This window comes from Falco rusticolus, chromosome 3, assembly GCF_015220075.1.
Source record: "Falco rusticolus isolate bFalRus1 chromosome 3, bFalRus1.pri, whole genome shotgun sequence".
Taxonomy (NCBI): Eukaryota; Metazoa; Chordata; class Aves; order Falconiformes; family Falconidae; genus Falco; species Falco rusticolus.
Genome location: NC_051189.1, coordinates 17422004 through 17444434, shown reverse-complemented (window position 1 = coordinate 17444434; position 22431 = coordinate 17422004). Strand labels below are relative to the sequence as shown.

The 22431-nt window shown below is 41.5% G+C and overlaps 1 protein-coding gene across 1 annotated transcript in view; it reads left to right on the top strand.

The window, feature by feature from the left end:
• Positions 1–22431, top strand: part of FER1L6 (fer-1 like family member 6) — a 74530-nt gene that overhangs the window by 34709 nt on the left and 17390 nt on the right. The window contains exons 20-34 of the mRNA XM_037379053.1: positions 822–1008; positions 1577–1701; positions 3635–3769; positions 4333–4482; positions 8304–8414; positions 10582–10743; positions 11894–12077; positions 12278–12462; positions 13961–14083; positions 14215–14254; positions 15966–16078; positions 17209–17340; positions 18374–18499; positions 19521–19648; positions 21503–21673. Coding sequence (XP_037234950.1) covers positions 822–1008; positions 1577–1701; positions 3635–3769; positions 4333–4482; positions 8304–8414; positions 10582–10743; positions 11894–12077; positions 12278–12462; positions 13961–14083; positions 14215–14254; positions 15966–16078; positions 17209–17340; positions 18374–18499; positions 19521–19648; positions 21503–21673 — 2072 coding nt within the window. The remainder of the gene's footprint in view (positions 1–821; positions 1009–1576; positions 1702–3634; positions 3770–4332; positions 4483–8303; positions 8415–10581; positions 10744–11893; positions 12078–12277; positions 12463–13960; positions 14084–14214; positions 14255–15965; positions 16079–17208; positions 17341–18373; positions 18500–19520; positions 19649–21502; positions 21674–22431) is intronic.

Here is a 22431-nt window from a genome sequence, read left to right as displayed (position 1 = left end):
AGGCACTGTGGCTGGGTAGTACCTGGCAGTGGAATATTATGCAATGTAATTGTTACTATGGCCATCTGGAAAAGCCCAAACTCACAAGACAATGATACCTTCATATAATAACATTTTAGTCATTTTCCACCTGGAGTTGCTGGGAGTACTCCCATAAAGCACAACTAAAGAACAGATAGAAATATCTAAGCTCCTGATCGTGGCCATGGGTACTTGTTAAGCACAGTACTCTTTGCCTGTATGAACAAAAAATACCACAAGTTACCCTCCAGCCCCTTCAATATCAATAATTACCTTAGGAATGGATAATGCTAAATATTTAGCTTAGCATATCTAGTTGAAGTGGGAAGGGAGAGGAAGGAAATAATTCTACTCTTTGTCAAGACTAGTAGTGTTTTATACTGGAATATGTTTTCTGACCCGCCCAATGGAATAGTATTTCTGGTAATACATGGGACTAACTATTGGAGACCAGCAAAACTGTGTGGAATGGAAAACAGGCTGAAGTCTGGGAAAAGTAGGGTATCAGCTAGCACTGATATGCTTGCAGCTGTTAGGGTAGCCTGCACAAACCTCTGCATATATGGCAGTATGCCATTTACATAGACTTTCAACTGAGCAAACTACTCATTTCTTCCCTAAGAACCACGAAAGTTCCTTGTGCTAAATGAGTCTCAGGGCCACTCACTGTGGAGAAATACCATTTATCAGTATATCAACTCAGTGAATGCTCCTTTATTTTACTCTGGCTTGGTAGGACTCAACATCTAGCCATCTCTCTTTCTTGAGCTTGTTGGTGATGAGTGGATTCTTTTCATCAGTTACCAGGCAAGCGCCCGCTGGGCTGGACTGTGCAGGCAAAGGTGGACGTCTACCTATGGCTTGGACATGCCAGCTATGCCTACAGCATCATGGAGAATTTGCCTGTAGGATATGAGACTGAATTATCATCTAAGACCAACTCAGGGCACAGTGCGGTGCCCTCACCTGCCTGCCTGCTGTATAAAAGTAAGGCACTGTTTCTTCTCCATTTTAGTAACTAAGAGATGTGGCCCCAAAAGCTCTAGTTCGGAGGGTGGCACAACCTCTGTTTAAAGTAACTGTTTAAGATGATCATGACTTAGCATCTTTTCATCAGAAAAGGCTGGCTTTATTGCAAAGTCATCAGTCCTGCCACTGACACTTTGCAGATGTGAGGGAAAGAAAGGACCTATTTGTTTGCAATTTCTGTTCCCCGTCCCATGGGTCTGTCTCCTCGTAATGAGGAGTATCCTCCAGTTGCCTTGGTGAAGCTACCATGTTGAACACCTAGTAAATAAATCAGTGATGGGAGATAAAAAGTGGCAGTTAACCACCTTGCAGTAGAGACTTAGATTGGGCATTGATTTTAAGTGAATACAGAAGTCTTACACAACTTCTGAATGTCTCGGGTGTTTCTTTAGTGAGCCAGCACTAGCAACAGTTCCCCTTGTCAGATACTGGTTGGATGGCAGGTGATGATGAATCTTCCCTTCCTACCTATGTCCTGCATCACTTCCATGAAGCTGACATGACTGTTTTCTTTGCAATGCCATAGCCCCGCACCTCTTCCAGCTGAGAGCCCACATGTATCAGGCAAGGGGGCTCATTGCAGCTGACAGCACGGGACTTTCCGATCCATTTGCAAAAGTTACTTTCACATCACGCTGCCAGACCACAAAGGTAAGTTCCAAAGTCTCTTTCAGTAAATGAAAACACATTGTTTTTCCAATTAAGCTGTGAAAAGGAAAAATCTTGGTTTTGCAAGGAGGTACCTAGCAGGAAAACCTAGATGCGTGCTCTTAAAGGGCAACTCCTGACAGTCCACTGCAAGCAAGGCAAAAGTTTAAGCATAACCTGCTACTCTCCTAACATGAAGTGCAGTAGTACTGCTTTATTTTTGGCCAGATGTCACATTCTCTGGGGCTACTGGGACTTTGTAGCAAGTGAATTACCTTTGTCTATGTCTTTTTCTGTATGTTTTTAATTTGGGCTGTTGTCACTGCTTGGTATGAGGATGAACTCCCAGAGTTCTCTTTTCCTACAGTCTATGCGTGCAATGATTGAGCAAAGAGTGAAGACCTTTATATAGCTTCTGTAGCCATGTGAGCCAGCATGGTTCTTTGCAATGGAATTTGGCAACGCATACTGATGGTTTTAGAGTGGCAAAGTTGAAATAAGCTGAAAAAAAGAGGTGTGAGACTTTCTGCACCACTTAAATGCTGCAAAAATGTGCCCATAAGGAGTGATCTCACATCTCCCTCAGGCAGGCATCTCCAGGGGGAGAATGGTCTCCTGTGGACATTTAATTGACCCTCTAAAGAGAAGGGGGATCTTCAACAGAGCTCCAGCAAGAAGGGTTGAAGTACAACCCTGGCAAATAAGCAGGAAGATGGTCCCTCACAGAACATGAAGACTGAATTTCCCAGGTCCTGAGGCCTCTACAATTACCCTGGAGTTAAAATGGGTCTGGAAGTTCTGAAACCCATGCCACAAACAGAATTTCCTGTGTCAAATATGGTCTCACTTCAGGAAAATTATTTAACCCCTCCATCCATCCTCTCACCCCAAAACCACCACAGAAGACTGTCTTAATTTAGTTAAATATAAAATTCCTGTCACCTGCTTTTTTTACAAAGCAAGTTCTCTAGCATGTGCTAAATGGAGCAAGAAGCAAAAACCATTCTCTGCTCTAAGTTGTAGGTGCCTGTTTGTGCTGCTTTTGCCTCAAGGATATGAATTGTTTTTTCCCTGTGATGTGATTTTATCTTCTAATAGAAGTTGGTGAATTGTTTAGATACACCAGGTTCAGAAAAGTAGAATTTGGCCCAGGAAAAATAGGATTTTATAGGCACAGTGTGTTAAGATTATTTGCTACCTGAATAAAATATTGCAGTCAACAACTTGCATGTTTTTAGAAGACTGTCGGGCAAGTGCCAATAAACTGTAGTTAAGAGATTTATTTCCATTCAAAAGAATGATAGCAGCTTATGAGTTATTTTGCAGTTGGCATATTTTTCCTTTAAATATTATCTTTGTTAAATATATTTCCTGCCAAGACAGATAAAACATTGTCTATGATGAAATGCCATAAGCATCCATGCAAGCCAAATTACAACAAATTAAAAACTATTGATTTATTATGAGTGATTTATTAAATATATTTCTCTTTTTATTTTTTCCCCATAAAGTGTTGCATCATTACACTGCAGTAAAAGCAAGATTGAAAAAGTGTACCCTGGAGAACTGAAAACTGGCCTTGGTTTAGGGCAAAGCTTTATTTTAATATCATCATCGGACCTGAGCCTGCTTTCCTAAGCCTACAGCTTTCCTCTAAACTTAATGCTGAGTTTTGTCTACACAGACCGGGGGTCGTATATTGATATGCTTGTGGGGGGTCTGTGAGGCAAACGGGATAAGGAAATGGGAGATACCGACCTCAAAGTGAAAGAATCCTATTCTTCTGGCTGGGAATAGCAGCTGAAAAACCTGGTGTCTCAGGCAAGGAGTTGTTCTGGCTGTGGGAAGGGACGTCACCAGCAGATCAGCATGCCCTGCAGAAGGACTCCCAACCAAACAGTTCATAGCTCATTAAACTTCTCCTCTCTTTCATTAGATCATTTCTCAGACGTTATCCCCCACTTGGAACCAGATGCTGCTCTTCAACAGCATTGTGCTTCATGGTGACCGGGAGGAGATTGCTCAGTTTCCACCAGAGATCGTCATCGAGCTGTATGATGATGATGCAGTGGTAAACTCAAAATCCTTCTTAGTAAAAACCTGGGCTCTTACATCTTACTGCCAATGTGAAAGCAAAGCTGTATAACTGAATAGGTATTAAATGCATGATCTTGCTGAATGGAGCTCAGTTTTACAGTGGTTTGCAGTTGAACATCTGAAAACAGCCTTGAGATTCACTTTATGTCCTTGCAAAGCTGTGGTCTTTTTTTTTTTCCCCCAAGTGAATCACGCTCCCAAAGACCGGCTTACAAAAATCAGAAGCATCTTGCCCCCACATTCCTTGCACACAACCGTAAATACTGTATCTAAGTCTGAGGAGATACGGATTTATCTCTGATGATGCAAACTCTGACACAGTCTCACTGACTGAATATAGAGCTCAGAAACTTTTGATGCTCTGAAGAGGTAATAAATAGTCAGCTTCCATTTTCATAGCTGCCTTGCGTTTTACCTTGCTCTTTCCTTCAGGGGAAGTTGGGTTTGTTTTCTTCACAAATACTAACCTCTGAATCACCTTGGCCGCTATGACAGCTGTGTAGGTCAAATGCCTTTGACACCTGTACTCTCCTTTAGGGTAAGGCAGAATATATTGGGTCTACAGTGGCTGCCCCTGTGGTGAGACTTGCTGATCAAAACTATGAACCACCTAAACTTTCTTACCACCCACTGCATTGTGGAAATATTTCAGGAGGAGACCTTCTTGCTACATTTGAGCTTCTGGAGGTAAGCGAGACTTTCTTGACTGTTACACCTTTACACCCCGCACTCACAAAAGCAGTCATGGCACCAAGGCCTATCGCACTCTTGAATTAATGGGAATTGCAGCTGGAGCAGGACCATTCTGCTGTTGGACCTCACAGTCCCCATGGAATCTCTGTCATTCCCTCCAACCTGCCAGGGGCCACTCTCCATGCACACCACCACCAGCCCCTTGCATACTCTGAGCGTCATTTGCCCATCACTTTGCCCTTCCCTAAACTGGGTTCTGGCCTGTGAAACAACTGGGAAAATCCTACCGCCGTCGCAATGACCTCTTTGGAGTAGCATATGGCCCTGACTTTAGCAGCCTCAAAGGTCTCAATACTGCTTTCACTCTTAAGGAAAAGAAAGTGGTGAATAATAAGGATTGCATTAGGGAGACTGAGTTTTCAGATATCCCTAACACGTTGAAGAGAAATGTTACACTGGTTTCCAACTGCAAGGCAAAAGGTAAATTCAGCAGATGCATGAGTGAGGTGTATCATGCCTGGGATTTCAGTGAATTTCAGTGGAATCTACAGAGCCACCAGTTAGAGGAAACTTCTCTCTGCTGAAAAGCTATATCAGTTTATTCGGAAATCTGAAATGGGAAAAACGTGGAACTCCATGACACGTTTTACAGATATTCCCAAGGTAAAACAGGCTTTTAAGCATGATGGGCTAATTATGTTCTTGATGAAAGCCTGAAATACGACACCATGTGGAACATTTCCTCATTATGGTGGGTACCTAGGGATAGAGTCTAGCAGCTTAGCCACAATTTCCCTGTTTTTTAATTGAAATCAACTTTTTGGTGAATAACGAGAGCATTGTATATTTTTTTTGGTGATCTTTTGGGACAAGGGAAGCAGCACTGCTTCTGGGATATATCCAAATATACCCCTAAGACTTCTCTAGAGTGTTGACCAGAACTTTAAGTAAAGACCCCACAGTCCTTATTTTCAAGCTCTGTACTATTATTCTCAGTGACAACACTCTAGAGCATCTCACGTAGCAGATAATAGCAATATGGACATTATAGAAATTTTTAGGTAAAGACATATGTAAACATCTGCCAGGCTTCAAAGCACTCCCAAAGCTGATGTGCCGGTGGCCTCTTCCAACATCAGGAGATTCCTGATGATGCTCTGTGAGGATGGAAACAAAAATCTCTTATCACTAATCTATTCTCATTCCAAGCCCATAACCTTTCCCATGACATACCGTGTTTGATAACACTGATCTGCAGGTACCGTTTGCTTCAGCTGAAGGAGTTTTGTGTGAGTTAATGCTCCTTTTTCAAAATGAATGCTATAATGTCTTGCTGAAGGGACAAAATGATTCTTATAGGAAAGCACCCTGGCATTTAGGAAAATAGGAGGCTTAAAAGAATACTAGGAGTCATGGTTTTGCTCAAAGTGGGCTCAGGATTTACTGGTTTTATTTTTTTTTATAATCAAAAAAGTAAAATCCCCTTTTAAACACACCTTGTGGGTATTTTCCTCAAGTGTCATTTGAGTGCTAGATCAGCCTTCACCTCTTGCTCTGTGCAGTTTCACTGTAGCCATGAAGCAAAGTCCTTTCTGAGTTATACCAAGCTAATTTCACTAAAATTAACAGTGTAATACAGAAACACTCTCACGTCCACTAATGGCTGTTAGATTTTGGAAAACTGGGGACCTTGCAATAAGAACTGTTCAGTTAACTGCAGTACTTAAAAAGAACAAAAATGAAGATCCAGGTAATCTTGATTTGATATCAGTCTTAGGTTTTGCAGTCACAGAGTGCAGTTTAATAAAACTCTTTACGAGGCACTTCTGTCCTCAAATGTGAGCTCTCACTAGCCTTACGCTCCTGAGCTATGTCCTTTGGAACTAGTCCCTTCTCACAGCTGTAAGAGGAGACAAAATTAGCTATGTATGTTATAGTTTAATTTTTTTTTTTAAATAAATGGTGAGGTTTAGAAATTACATATGCATAAGGTCACTGTAACGTGCAGATTAATATATTTTTCTTGATCACCTGTCATCAGAACCCAAGTCAGAGAATGCAATGAAAGTGGGTACCCTGGGATGTGAACTGTGTGCAGGGACACGGCAGCTGGTCTGTGATCTGGTTCAGGTGGTCTTTGCCTCTTCTTTTATTTAAAGTACCAGTTAATCTATTATGGGGTAAATTCTTTGAGCATTTAATGTCAGTTAATGTAGAGTTGTAAGCTTGGAATATAATTAAAGCTAAACAGGTGGATTTCTAGACAGGCAAGTATTGTGAACAAAGTTGTGTGTTTCTGTTTGGCTTTTTAAATGGTATGACAGAGGTGACTGATAGAAACCAGATACATTGGGGAACTAGACCTAGATCTCTGGCCTCAAGTTCCATGAAATCTATGAAGTGAATTGCTTTGGATTTCTAGTGATAAAAGGTGTTAAACATGTGCATGTGAGTTATTGCTGTTAGTTGTGTGAATACTCATATATGCTGCAGGTGCTCTGCTGAAAGACATGTTTTCCACCCATCTCCCTCACCTGCAAGGTACTAGGGCACACATCCTTTCTCCCTGATGCTAATTAAACTCCCGCACAACTGTACATCACTGCAGATAACAGACAGGTGGCCTAGTTAAATGAAGCAGAAGACTTGAACTTTACAGGTCCTTTGAAAGCTGCACCTCAGTTGCTTCACCTTTCAAAACTGACAAGTTAGCTTAGGAGCGCTGAAGCGCTCCAGCAGTTGCGTTTCTTTTTCCCAGAAGCTGTACGCACAGTACACTTTAGGTACTGTACTGCCTGGGAAAGCTGAGGAGAGCTCTGTCTGTAGGTTGTTAGCTCACCTGTGAAACCTGTGTTCTTACTGATCTCTGCTATTGCAGCCTGAGCTCCTGGTAGGGCTCATCGGCATGTGCTGGCTTCAGCTGTTCTATGTAGAAATTTGCTAAGTCAGGCCAGGCTTCAGATCTGCCCTGAAAGGACTGAGAAGGTCATGGAATAATAGTTGATCATTAGAAGGGATTGGGAAATGAAGCCAGGGAGCTTTCTCACAGCAGGTGAAAGGAACAGGCAGCAGAGCCTGGAGCACAGCAAGAGACAAAGAGACAGTCAGGCCCCAGGGCTGTGGTGGAGCCTGCCATCCTTGCAGCCACAGGGCACTGAGTGCTCCCATACACCCCAGTAAGCTCCTGGAGGTGGGGCAGGCTTATGTGCGATCACAGGCAAAGAATGTAAGTGCTGCCTGCAGCAAGATTTTTGTATGGCACTGAGAAGACCCAGCCCAAACTCTGGAGATGCGATCTGCAAGTTCTTAAATGATGGCAGCATGCAACGATGCAGGACAGCGCTTCTGCAGCGGCCAAAGGCACACTTGCCTAGCAAGTGTGCGGTTTCGCTGATGTGTGCTGTCTGTTCACCAGCCTTTTTGAACTAGAATCAGATCTAGAATTTTCCCATGAAAGTCTTCTAAGCACTTTTTCTTGGGACTTTTTGTTAAACAGAATTACCATGCTTTCCATTTTTAGTAAATAGAGCTATGCTTCAGCACATGTATGTCTTCAGGGCAGCCTAGGACAAAGGAGCCTTTTTATTGGAAAGGTGCATAAACCAATTCTATGGAATACTCTTCCTGCCAAATGTTTTAGCGTCACAGCGGGACACATAGCAATCCAGGTCACATTCACAGCACAACCTGTCTGCTCTGCAATGTGTCTTATAAAACTGCATTAAATTGACGTGTTCTGCGTGCCATTCACAGAGACTTCTGATTTTTTTATTCTTCTGAAAACCAGCCTAAGTTATGACTCCTTCATTTTTCAGATTCCTGAGTCGGGCCCAGACAGACTTCCCCCACTTGATCCACCAGATGTTGGCCAGATTTACACAGTCCCAGCTAATATCCGACCAGTTTTAAGCAAGTACAGAGTGGAGGTGAGCAAGTTAGAATATTTCCATTTCCAAATCTCAGCTTCTTTTATTCTGTTCCTGAACTGTGACAGTAAGAGTTGATGAGTTTAAAATCCTGATCAACAGGAATCACCTAAAAATAGCGTATGGATCCCAAATTACATGCGGTAAGCTCAGATCACATTGATTCTCTGTGGCTGGGCATGCAAGGCAGTGCTTCCACCTGAGGCCAGGGAAGGCTACATCTCAGTCCTGACCTGCTGGGAGGGGATGGCTCCAGTGGCAAAGCGTGGCTGGCAGACCTGCTCTCTGTGCCACCCAGGGAGGTGTTTCCATGAGATGGAGAAATTCCCCTTGCAGCTGACCTCACTGGAGGTGAAGTTCAGCATCAGCCACCTCCCAGGCTTTTTCTGGTCCCAAACTTCAGTCAAGCAATGTCTCCTGCCTGCATACAAATGTTTGCACCTTCTCTACCCTCCTCTCTTGCACCATTTGGGTCTAAAGTCCCCTTATGTTAGAGAGCAGGGAAATGTGACATCTTTTCATATCAGCGTAATGCTTGGATGCTGCCCAGACTCACCACTCACTGTCACTCATCCTGCAGCCTTCACACCACCTGCCTATTTGCCCATTTTACTGTGCCAAGTCAGATCCTGCTTGCGTTACCTGGTGGCTCTTCCACAAAAATACTCCTTCAGGAGCCCAGAAGCAGTTCCAGCTTTGCCTTCAAAGATCAAGCAATCGAGCTGCTGAAAAGGAGAGAACAGTTATTAGCCCTGCTATATCATTTAGTTAAGCTGCTGTTTTCTGTACATAGGGAAGAGGTTTTGTTAGCAGTGTTACTTTTTTTACACCTGATATTGCAAGGTAGATAAGCCCATGAACTAATCTGCTGATGCTTAAATCCTTAAACTTAGGTGTTCCTCTAAGTTTTGTGCTCTGAAAGCCTTCCTCCTGCCCTTGCAGCATGATTGCTTTGTGCTGCTTGTACATTTTCTATTTCACACTGCTGTGACATTCATCCTAACTAACTGTAAGGCACTCAGCTTAGAAGCATCCTTGCTGCAGGCTTCTTGTTTGGACAGCTGAGCAAAGCAGCCACCCTTCCAGAGTGATTCAGATCTTAAATCACATTTTGAAAGTGCATATCTGTCTCCTTTGGTTCTGGAGAGAGCACAGGATAAGTCTGCTTCTCAGTCTGATACCTCAGGCACCTTGAAATCAGGGAAATTGCATCCAGATCCAGACAGTTAAATTGCTGCAAGAACAGGTTTATAGTTGAAGTGCATGTATGTAAAGGAAAATATGAACTCTGGAGGGCATCCAGCAAGGAAATAACACAAAATGAATGTAACACAACTGTATTCGTTAATATACTATAAACTGTATCTCACACTAGTAGAAAAGGCCACAGAGCCACAGAAGTGTTCCCCAACTCTAATCGGGAGCCTCCGGGAACAGAGCAGGATCTCACCAATCCCCACGCCCCTCCAGTGCCCCTTGCCAGTCCCGGACTCACACAGATCTCCAGTCCTGCCAGTGTTCAGTTGTCCACAAAGCCACCCATGCTCCCTTTTGAAAGGTTCCAGTCTTCATTTTAGGTTCATGAGACTCACGGCTTCTCTCACCAACTGTAACGTAACCATCTCTCGCAACCCCAGTGCTCTCCTTCATGGCCCCCCATCGTGTGCTGTATAAAGTCCCATTTTTCCTGCAGACCTCTGTTTTACAGACCCAGTCTCCTTGTCCTCCAGACCAGGAGCATGGTCTTTTGAAGGAAAGCTGCTCAGAGACCTCCTGTCATCCGTTGCAGACCTGAGGGCTAGCTCAGCTGGCAAACCTCTGCTCGTATGGGATTTGTTTGCTCCTTCAACAGCTCTGACACTTTAAACAAACCAAGCCCCTGCTGTTCAGATGAGTAGTCCCCTGGCCCTGCTGAAAAGACAACTTTTTCAAATGTCACTATTATGTCTTGCTGTTGGCAATTACTCCTTGATAACTGTTTGATGTTATTAATTGTTTTAACTTCCACCGTTAACCCTGATGGATATTGAATATTGGATTTAAGTTGGTTTTTTTCCTGGTAGTCCTGCATACCCAAAGGAATACAAGGTGATGGGATCCCAGCAGTGGCTTCCCACAGACTGAGGGGTCTCTGCAGGCTGCTGATGTTTCTCTCTGCCCACCACAGGTCCTGTTCTGGGGTGTTCGAGAGCTGAAGAAAGTCCAGCTTCTCTCTGTAGATCGCCCCCAGGTTCTCATCGAATGTGCAGGGAAAGGAGTGAAATCCTCTGTCATCCAAAGCTACAAGAAAAATCCCAATTTCAGTGGCCTTGCAGACTGGTTTGAAGTGGTACGTAGAGCATGCTGCTCCTTGCCTCTCTGTTCTCTTGTTAGGCAGGGTGTTAATTACTAATTTCCTTCCTTTCTTGTCAAATAATTTCCACTGTGTCTTGATTAAATACTAAGGGACATCAGTTCTCATGCAAAAACTACTGATTTGAAGATACCTTAAAAGACTTCTGCTAAAACTATATGATAAAAGAAGGTAATGTTCCTCATGTTACGTCCCAAGTACGCAAGGAAATATGCTGCAATCAGATTTTTACTGATAGGTTGGAACTTGTTGGCAGATAACAGGGATATTTTTCATCGTTTTTCCTCCTCCTTTCCCATTTTGCAGGGTAGTGCTGTTTCCTTTATTTGCTTTCAATTTTTTAAATTTTCCTTCATATATTACTGGGCCATTAAGAGGATTGATGATTTCTGGCTCGTGAGCTTTGGACTGTTTCATATTGTAACATTTGCTGTTATGGACTGTAAATCTAATCATTGCCTGTTGTCTGGGTTATAAAAGCTGGTACTTTCAGTGGACAAAGGTCAGCATTAGAAAAAAATAATCTATTCAATTTGCTCTAGTTACTAACACCAAAAGAGAAGTTTATTTATAAGGCAAAAGGATATCAAAACACTAACCTGGATACTAAAATACAGTTGCTAAAGTATATTTAGCTTCCACTGTATGTTACATGTCCAAAGAGCTGTTTTCCCTTTCGTAATTCATCCTATAAGACATGTAACCACCCAGTGTTCACATCTCATGGCTGGGCAAACTGAGGCAGATAAGGTTAACAGCCCTCAACAAAGCAGCAGTGGCATTAAGACTCAGAACTTCCAACACAGCATTCATTCCTTCTGAATGTTCCTGATTCTCCCAGTTTATTCTAACAAGAGATGCTCTTAAATGACAGCGTGGGACTCAACTCTGTAGCACAGTCACACAGTCCACTCTCTGTTCTTAAGAGCAAGGCTTTCTCCAGACTTTGCAGAAAACCATGAACAGAACTATGTTGCCTATGCTGTATGCATTTTGCCTCTTGAGTATGTTAATAGCTGAGGAGAAGGGAGGGAAGAGTAAAAGCCTCACTGCTGTGCAAGACAAATATTCTATATGTGTTCTGTATTCTGTAGCAATTCTCATGCTGCTATTTGTCCTCCACTAGGAGCTGCCTGAAAATGAACTTTTGCATCCACCACTAAGCATCTGTGTGGTTGACTGGAGAGCGTTTGGGAGGAGTACTCTTGTTGGAACACATAACATCAATTGCCTTAAGCAATTCCTGTGTAAAACTCAACTGGGTCCTGAAGCTGCACCAAACAGACTAGACGTTGTAGAAACTGAGAGAGGTAAATGTCCAACCCTGACCCCAAATAGAAAGACAAAGTACCTACTCGGAGGCTTAACACTAGGCACACACTTCGAGGATATGCTTTATTGTGTTGAGTGTAGGGTCAAACCCTTAATGATATGATCTTTTGATGATCACCAAATGTGGTGATAGCATTTCTGGCTAAATCTTACCTAACTTGCAAAGTTTCAATTGCAGTTTCACCTGAGTCATCCCAGTCTGCTGAGTTACCCCAAGAAGAACCATTTTCAGCTGATTACATCTATGCCGAGGTGGAGCAGGGTAAATGTACAGTGGTAGAGCCAGACCCATATCTCACAACACGTCCTGCTACTGAACCAGAGTACTCTGCCTCTGAACCAGGAAAAGAGAGAAAACGGAAGGTGGGTATAGCTGAAGCTGTCAGCTTACTTTCTGTTGCAGTCCTGCAGACTTCAACCCTTCCTTATAAAATGGTAATCTCTTACTTATCTCCCGATTAGAGATTCTGGGTACTGATGTTAACACCCATGCTATCTTGCTGGCCCTTGAGAGAGCTAGGTAGCAATGTGGCTTTGAGCCCATATAATTTCATTATTTCCATTAACAGATACTTCCTTTCTTTCCTTTTGTCCTAGACTGTCATCTCATGGGCAAGTACTACTGTAGTAATAGGATTTTTGCTTTTCCTGACCTTGAATGATCTACTTAATTGCAAAACTCCCACTGTGAATGACTGTTTCTGTGTCCATAGCATTTAGTCAGGGATGACAGCCTCCCTTGTGTTAGATGCTGTACAAATGCGGAGCAGAAAGTCTGTTTCCAAAAGATCTTGCAGTCAAAATATAAAACGGGTGTTAATCTATGGGTAGAGGAAAGGAAAGTATGTGAAAACAGGCAGTTCAGATCAGCATGGGGTTTACAATACAGTATACGCTTTAGATTGTACACATTATTTTTTATTCAGATGCACATGCTCCGCCTTGCTCTGTAGTTTCTCCCATCACAATCACTCTTTTATTAACAACAATAAAAGCAGAGGATGCAGGAGCGAGTTCCATTTCAGAAGCTGTTTCTGCAGCTACATAAAGCATGCTTCTTTATTTGATGTTTCAGTGGTCAGATGCTTCCAGCATCCTTCATGATTAGAAGGTCAAAGAAACTGCAGGGATGTCTGGTTCTCCAGATGTACACACCAGTCAGTCTGCATCTTTCATCTGGTATAGAAAAATTTTAAAGTATGACAGCAAAGTATAGTAAGAAAAAAGTCCTATAGGGAACCCCGTAAATTAACCATTTTTATTATTATTCCCACTTATATATCATTCCCAATTATCTATCTTTGCTCCAGCTTCCCCAGCCAAGTTGACAACTTTCTGTAAGGGTGTAGGATGAAATGAAGTCAGTAAGATTTGCCACATGAGCAGGTGATCTTCAGATTCAGATTTTAGCTTTTTGTAAGAAGAGAACAGCTGAACTGCAGCAACCATTGGGACTCTTTCTTCTTCCAAAAGGCAATAAAGTAATGATGGGAGTTGTTAAAATACTTGCAGACTTTAGTGGGAGAAGCCAATCTGTATCTGAATGTTTCCATCCCTTAAAACATCATTACCTATTTCTCTGTGTAGATTTTCCTGCTGTATGGGTTGCTCCTGTGACAATATTTCAAATGCTCTAAGTTTTGGCATCGTCGGTAGGTAATAGAGATAGCTTTAATAATATGATGTTTGTGATGAAGTGTCTTGGATTAAAAGATGGAGACACTAATTCATATTGCATTTATTTAGCTTTTGGAGGTTGATAATTTCTTCATATAGGTTTGTTCATGCTTGACCTCATGAGTCAGGTGATTAGTTTTATTCAGTTCTAGTGTTCAACAGTGTTTCCCCCGTTCTTCGGTAGGATATGAAAAAATCTATCCGACGGTCAACAAAGAGGAAAAAAAGAACAATTGCAGATGAATCAGCTGAAAATGTTATTGACTGGTGGTCCAAATACTATGCTTCTGTGCTCAAAATGCAAAAGGTAAGTCACTCAGCATGCCTAAAACTCTCATGGATGAGCAATGTTGTAAAAGTAGATTTACTGCTGAATGATTCCTCTTCGGTATTACGTTCATAATGAGGAGTTTGTCCATCGTCTTTTTCTTTTGAAAGGCAAAAGGAATTTTTTCCAGTGAGGGAAAACCTGAAGACAGTAAGTAAATTGTTTGCATTTTTCTATTTACTTGTCCTACTAATACTTTGCTTCTCTACTATTTTACTGTCTGGTAATGGAGTACTGGTGGTATACCAGATTCTTTCCTCTACAGGTCAGACAGTGAGTAGGTTAAAACTTCATAGGCAGTGTTGGTTAACATGAGGTTTCTGTCTTTCTAATCTCATGTGCAGAGATTTGGAAAGTCGAAGTCCCAAATGATAGAAGGTGGAGATTAGGATAATCTTAGGTTGCGGTTGTAACAGGTTCAGAAAAAGCAGCTTCTCTCCATCTTGAATTCAATTCAGCATCGATGATGTAGGAACAGCTTCTGCTAGGCGACTTCATAGTCATGTGTGTTACTTCCATAGCTGAAAAGCTTTGTGTCTAGCTTAGGTTCTAGCGGAATTTTTTTTGCACAAGAACTCAAAAAAGTTGGCCAGAAATAGGCTTTTGGTGTGTGTATGTATATTTGTCTCCATACCTGTATACTCCATGGCTTAGCAGGTCCTCCCACAATCAAACAGCTGTAGAAAAAAATTTTTTAGACAAATGTGACTGCTTGAGCAGGCAGGGAAAGAAAAAAAATGTTTACTGCTCCTAACAGTAGCTGGTATTCAGAATTAAGCTATAACATCTTCCCATGTCAGAGCTGACTGCATTCACCAGTGATTGAGGTGATTTCTGTTTTAAAGGAGGTGTTGAGATTGCTCTGGATGGAAGACACGACCTACATGTCAGACGGTATAATTCTGGGAATAGCAGCTGACAGTGTTTTAGTGATCATCAGGGCTGTTGAGAGATAAGGCAGAGATCAGTTTCTGACTGAAACTCACTTGTTACAGGGTGGAAATTGATAGAAAATGTTCTACAAAGGTGTGGTGTTCACTTACAATTAGAAATTTATTTGCTATTGTGACATCCATCCACATGCTATTCAGGCAGCTGTGGCATGTTGTTTTGGACCACTGACTTCAGATCTCATAAATTCTCTTCTGATAATTTTTGTCACATATTTTCACTTACGATAATCATTGTACAGATGAGACAGAACTGATATAAAATATACATATACGTATATTTCTAAACAGTGGTATCAAACATACATGAACTACTCAAAAAATGAAAGTAAAGTGAACTAAAAATCCAGATTTCAATCTATGAACTCAACCATCTCAGTGCCATATTTGAGAGCTCACCCTCTTTTTGTTGGGAAGTCCCCTCGGTGTTTGGAGTCTGGCTTGAGGCTGGTCATACCACCTCCCATTTCTCATACTTGTAGGTTATCACAAGGTGAGATACACTATTTTGTGATGCCTTTGAGCAGAGAAGGACTTGGATCAGTCAGCCTAAATAGCAGCTTCCAGTTTTAAATAAGCTTTAAATTTTATGTGAAAGCTGTTAAGATCTGTCAGTTTTATCTGGGAGGAGGAAGGAAAAGGGTGGTCTGTGAGATGGCCAGCAGGGAAGGAGTGATGCTGGACACCATCACACTCTGTCAACCAAGCTCATCATGAAGACTGTTAGCCACAGAGACGATCAAATGCCACCTCTCTGCCTGGGAGGAGCAGCGGGAAAATAGAGGACCCCATGCTTCGCAGCAGAAGAATGAATGGAGAAGGAACATTTCAAATGTATTTTGCATCCTTATCTGAAGCATTTGGTGTGCTTTGCTCACTAAAACCTACATGATGTCATGAAATCTCTGCAGATAAGCAGACTTTGGACCACATTGCATTGATCATAGAAAAGGAGCCAGAAAAAAAGAAGGATAAGACATTGAAAAGGAAACAGAAAGAAACTCCAAACCTAGCAACACTGCAGGTAAGTGAGAAGTAAGGCTCTGAGGTAAGGTTGTTATTCACTGTCTCCCCAAAGCTTGCCATCAGCAGGTGAGTTTAGTAAACCTTCCATACATTTATTTCATACACCTTAAAGGAATAAACCAACCAAAATGATAGTGATAATGCACATCAGCACATGGGCCCCAGAGGAAACCAGGGCCTCATAGGGCAGGTGGCCTTAGACTGTCAGTTTATCAGTATAGACACACCTAGAGAGACTTTAGTGAAAATTCTGTTTTGTTGTTTGCCTGTAAAACACCGAATTTGGAAATACCCAATTTCATGTTGGAAATAATACAGCCTATTAAGAATGAATTAAAAATGAGTAATGAAAGCATTGCTGTAATCACTAGTGCATCGTCCCTGATGGGGAAGTAATATTCATCTTGCATTAGATTTGATTGGGTAACGATAGAAGGAATTCAAAGAAACTATATAGGTCATGCAAAATGACTGGAGAGATGAAGAGGTTTGAAAAGATTAGAACTGCTTGGATTAGATTCTAGCTGAATAAAGGAGAATTCGGAACCGCTGCTTCCATTTTTTAAGAGGTGGCACTAGTCTAGGCCCTTCTATTTCACACTGAATAACTCTTAACAAATTACAGGGGGAGAGTGTTGAAAAAACCCCATCCTTTTAAAAAGGATTTGCTGTTTTTACATATCCTACAGCTCTGTCTCCACAGGACTTTATTGTATTGTCTGCTTCGCTCTCACATCCTGACATATTAATATACCAGAATGGGTCAGCACATCAAAGGCACATTGCAGAGAGAAAACAGAAGCAAAGAGCAGTGCATCCACATTTTTTTCACCCACACCAGTGCTTAGAAATGTTTGTTCAGGCCCTTCTAGAGCCGCTTCTACTTGCTGCATTAATGTGTTATTCCAGTAGTTGGGAAGGACACCGGTTAAGGACAAACCTGCTCCTGTTTTAAGTGGGGAATTAACTCCGCACCCCCCCCTCCCCCAAGGAATTTTGCAAAACCTTGGTTTTATTAAAATCTGTATTTTGAGTCAAAATGGATTTCTAGTCATCCTGTAATAAAAAAAAGTTGCTATAAATATATTACCTGCACCACAAAAAATAAGCATTCTCCTGTTTTCAAAGATTTATGAAGGAGACTTGGAGAGTGAATTTAATAACTTTGAGGACTGGGTGAAAACTTTCCAGCTTTTAAGAGGAAAATCTAATGACGAAGCTCATGCTGACTCTGGAGACAGAATAATAGGAAAATTTAAGGTGAGCTTAACGTTGAATAAATGGGTAATAATTTAGAGACTTTATGTTTTCATGCATATTTCAGGTATACCAAAGATGAAAGAAAAAGAAATTGACAGTCTGTTGTAAATAGAATTATCTCTTTTATGGGATCTAGAGTCATATTTTTCCGTTCCCTTTACCTGATAGATGAAAGCAGCATCCACCACCGGGTGTTCACTCTTATTTTGAAACAAGGTATTACAAAAAAGTTTTAAATCACAGAAGGAAAATAAGAGATGTGTTATATAATCCACGTTCCACTAATGCAACTTGATTACTGCACTGTCAGTTACAGCACCTTGTATTTAATTTTCAGTAATTTAAATGAAGCTTACAGTGCTCCAGTTAGAAAAAACTGCACAGCCTGATCCAGGGCACCATTAGGCAATTTGAAAACACAGCTCAAAGTGTGAGTAATATTAGTAGGAATCCAAGCACTTTGTACTTCAGAGGAACTGATTAAACTCAGTGATACTGCAATCAGTTTGCAATGCAGACTTCAGCTCAAATTACTTGCTAGTTGCTTTCAGGCAGTACGAGCTACTCAGCAGAGTGAGTCAATATTGATTTATATGAATTGTATGGTGGCTGCAAAAATACAGTTGGATTCCAGTCACACTGTTGTGAAACTAACCCAATGGAATTCTCAGTTTGCAAATATACAGTTAAGGGCAAAATATTAATTTTAGAATATTAATACTAAGAAAACTAGATTTAGAACACCTGCAGGTGCTTTTCCTTTAAATAATAGAGAGTTAAGGGAATAAAAGTACTTCTTGCAGTCATCTAGATGTGATGATAGTACCATGTTATAAGTTAAAGACATTTTAAAAGATTATATTTAGTGCACTGAAGCCTATGTTCCCTTTGAGCGGTACCTCAAAATGTGTTGTGTATATGTATGTACTGCAGTGCAGGCTGCATGAATGAGGTTTTGTTTGCATTCAAAGGATTGTTTTTTGTATTGCACTTCATCTGTTTTCGAGGGAGATAAAAGGCACTGTATTACCAGGGCTCTTTCTGCATATACCCAAGTCCTGAGGATGGCAGCTTGTTGGATGGAGGGCAGCCCCGCATTCTGCAAGGAATACCACCAAACCACTCGGTCAAAGTCCTCATCAGGGTTTATATTGTGGCAGTAAGTAGGCAGATGTTCTTTTAACCTTGAAATAACTTGGATGTTTCTTTTCAACTCAGTTTACCTCCAGTATCTTTGCAGTGAAGCTTGTGAAAATCCTCATCCATGTGGTAGAAATGTTTTGGTCGTATTTCAGACGACGTTTCATGTTGTAGAAATGGGTGTTCAGAGTAGAAAAATTGTTACATATTCCTCACGATAAATCACAAGATCGGAGAATCACACTACTTGTTCAAACTGAAAGCGCTAGAGACATAGCTAGCGTAGTATGGACAACCGGTTCCAGCTACATTATGCAAATGTATCCAGTTTCAATCAGTAGAGTTGTTTCAAAATTGCACACATTCAAACAAAACCTCAGTAAAGGGGAAATGGGAGCATATTTTTGAGGGCTATGAACTGCATATAATCAAAGTGGTAGATGTGAATAAGTTATGGGATGGAGAAAGAGGTGGAAATACAAAGGACAAGATGATGAGAGAGTGCAATGTGAGAAGGAAAAGGGGTAGAAGGAGCTGGTATTTCAGAGAAACAAGAGTTGCAGGTGGTGTAAGAAGGAAAGAATGGCAAATAAAACAGAAGAGAAGACTAGGAAGAAGAATAGGAAGAGATTGCTTTGTTTCCTGAATATAAAGACTTCCAAGCTATCTCATAAATACAGTCTGAAAAGTTCTTTTACACTGTTCAGTGATCTGGACCAGTATTTTTGGGAAACCTTTCCTGAATCCTACATGCACTTGTGCAGCCATCTTCTTCCTCAGTGTTGCCTCTCCCGCTCATCTTTTTTTCTATCTTAGTGGTGGGACAGCATTTAAACCTTCCACCTTTGCGAACTCTTTTCTCCAGATCATCTTTCCCCAGTACCTTGCAAAGCTAAATGCCCAATTTTATATTACATGAGGCAAGCAAAGCCCCTGCATTTGCAGGACACCCAGGATTGGGCAGGAAACCCACGGTCCTATGTCGTGACCATGCTGTGTTTAAGCATGCTTCGTGAGGACACAGTCTTTCTTTATAACAGGCGTTCAACCTCAGCCCAGCTGATCCAGATGGCAAGTCAGATCCCTACATTGTGCTGAGACTGGGCAACACAGAAATAAAAGACAGGGAAAATTACATCCCCAAGCAGCTAAATCCAGTATTTGGAAGGTCAGTGGTGGCTTATTTTCTTATTCAGGGGTGGTTTCTGCTTTATCACTTGCCACAACTATTGCTGTTACTATTCCAAAGTGTTTGTTATATGCTGATTCCTGCCTGTTTGGATGTTTTGCAATTCTGCTGGTTAAAATGTTGAAAAGTGGTGTCACCTTGTATGATTATAAATTATTTCATTTTCATACCAGTCAAAAAACATCGCAGAATACAATTTGTGAGAAGTTTTGCAAAATGATGCATGAGAGGAAATGAGGCAACAAATGATCTTGTCTGTGCAAATTAATGTAATTTTTAAGTTTAAAGTGAAAAAAATATTAGCATAGTAAAGTGTGATTTCACAACCTTTGTTGCTATTTCAGGTTGACTAGAGAGCCAAATAAATCTCCTAATTTTAGGACTAGGACAAAAACCCCTAGTTTTTTGAACCCACACAGCCTTCTGAATGGGGGAGCCAGGGGCAAGCTGTCAGTAAACATCAACTTTGTATTATAAATGTTTTATATGTATTTCTATTGTTAATTCTAATAGCTGTGATTTTTTTTTGCCAGTAAGTTTCCATGTTTTAGGAAGATCGAAAAATGTTCTTCTGTAAGAACATTAAGACAGAGAAACTATACTATGTTGAACAGAAAGCCCCCTAGGCCAGGGTCCTGTCTGCAAAAACAGAGATTTAAAGAAAAAAGTTTAAGGGGAAAAGACAAGAACAGAGCGGTCCCTCCATAGCACGCCATCTCAGTTGTTATGATTTAAACTCTTCCTTAGTAGAAGTTCCAAGTGAATGATCATTATGATAAACTGTAAAGTACAGCCATCATAGATGCATATAGATGGAATGGAAAATTGCCACTGTGTTTATTTTAGACAAGGTTAGGAATGGGCTGTTCATTTGGATGGTCCTTGATGCTGCTGCCAGTGGCTGGGGTGGCTGGACCAGCAAATCCTTCACAGCAGTAGCATCACTCATAGTAACCACCTCTCATCATCCTGGAAGCCCTGGTCATCATGGCACCACCAACTTCTAGCAATAAAAGACCATTGCCAAACCCCTCTGTCCTCCAGAGACTGCTTTGCTGTTGCTACAAAATTTACTTTGGCCACTTTGAGAAAAAGGACAAAATTTGTTTTTCAGGAGACAAAGCTCGGTTTTACCTGTGCTTTGGAGAAATCTGGAGGCAGTGTTGTGCTGATGAGGATGTCCTGTCTTCCACCAATTTGTTAAATCCCTTTTAAAATCACTTTTATATTTTTGGCTTCCCTAAACATCTCAACGACAATGATTCCTATCCCTGACAAATGCACTCAGTGAAAAGGGAGTTCTGATCTTTGCTTCTTTGAGACTTGTTTAAAACTGTTGCCTGATCATTTTGTTGGGTGCCCCCAGATTCCTATATTCAATATTTAACCTGGAGCCTTTGAAAGAAAACAGCCAAGACTCAGATGTCCCTTTTGGGGCTTCTGAAAAGCATGTGAGAACTCTTACATAGAGCTTCATTAGCCTTGTAATTTCCATGCTTCCATCTCTATTGGATTCAGGATAAACCATTGCAGCTGACCAGCTCTGTCCCATTGCTCTGTCTGCTGTAGGTGGGAAGGATCTTAGAACTGTACAGGGGATGGTACGGAAGCAGGGGAAAGAAAAAAAATTTTGCCCTGTGTGTTTCCAGTGTGTTCATTGAAACAAAAAACACTACCAAACACTCATGCATACACACACGCACACACACACACACACACTGTCTCTTATTAGAAGAGACACTGTCCACGTGTTGTTTGCACAGTATTTGTTAACTCAGTCTTTTGGGCTTCCAAACTGATTTGACTGCATGTAGGTCTCAATTTTTGCTGTAGATCATTTGAAATACAAGCTACATTCCCCAAAGATTCCTTGCTCACAGTCCTGATCTACGACCATGACTTCGTGGGAACAGATGATCTCATTGGAGAGACTAAAATTGATTTGGAAAATCGTTTCTACAGCAGGCATCGAGCTACCTGTGGGCTACAAAGTCAATATGAAATGTAAGTACCTCTTCAGACAGCAGCAGAGCACACAGTGAGTTACTTGACTTGAAGGAGAAATTCCAGATGTAGCTAAATATTGTGCTTTCTCCAGCACAAAAGTGCACAGGAGGCATTTTAATTAAAATTCACCAAAGAACTTAGCAGTGGCTTTGGGTAGCTGCCAGGCTCAGTAGGAAGTGGATATTTTAAAATTAACAACACTCTTTGTTCACCAAGTATTTTAGATGGTAACCAGCCTATGTTTAATATACCTGCTTGATAAACTGCCTTTGGACAGGCATAAAGGGCAAATGGGAAAAAAATCTGTCAGAAGTAATGACAGGGCTCTGCTCTCCACTATTCATCTGCAACTGGAGTTGTTGCAGCAAAACTGGTGGGACGGGCGTGGCACTGAGGGGAGCAGGAGCAGAGCGGGACTGCTGTCATGGCCGCTGCAACAGTGGTGAGTCACAGGGCGATGGTGCTGAGCTCCTGGTCCCTGTCATACAGCTGCAGCCTTGAGGACGTTGTGCACAAAGATTAATTAATGTAGAGAAAGTCAAATTAAAATAACTCCATTGCCCTGGGGTGGGGCACTAATGTGGGAGATGTGGGCTTGGGGCTCTTCTCCTGTGGTTGTTCCTCTATCTACAAACAAAGAGTGGGCAACATGGAAAAGCAATCCAGGAGCGCAGAGCAAACCCCAGGACTTCCCTTGCCAGCTCAGCCTCCAGTGCGAGGTATTTCTTTATGTGCTTGTTCCAGGTCCGAGATAA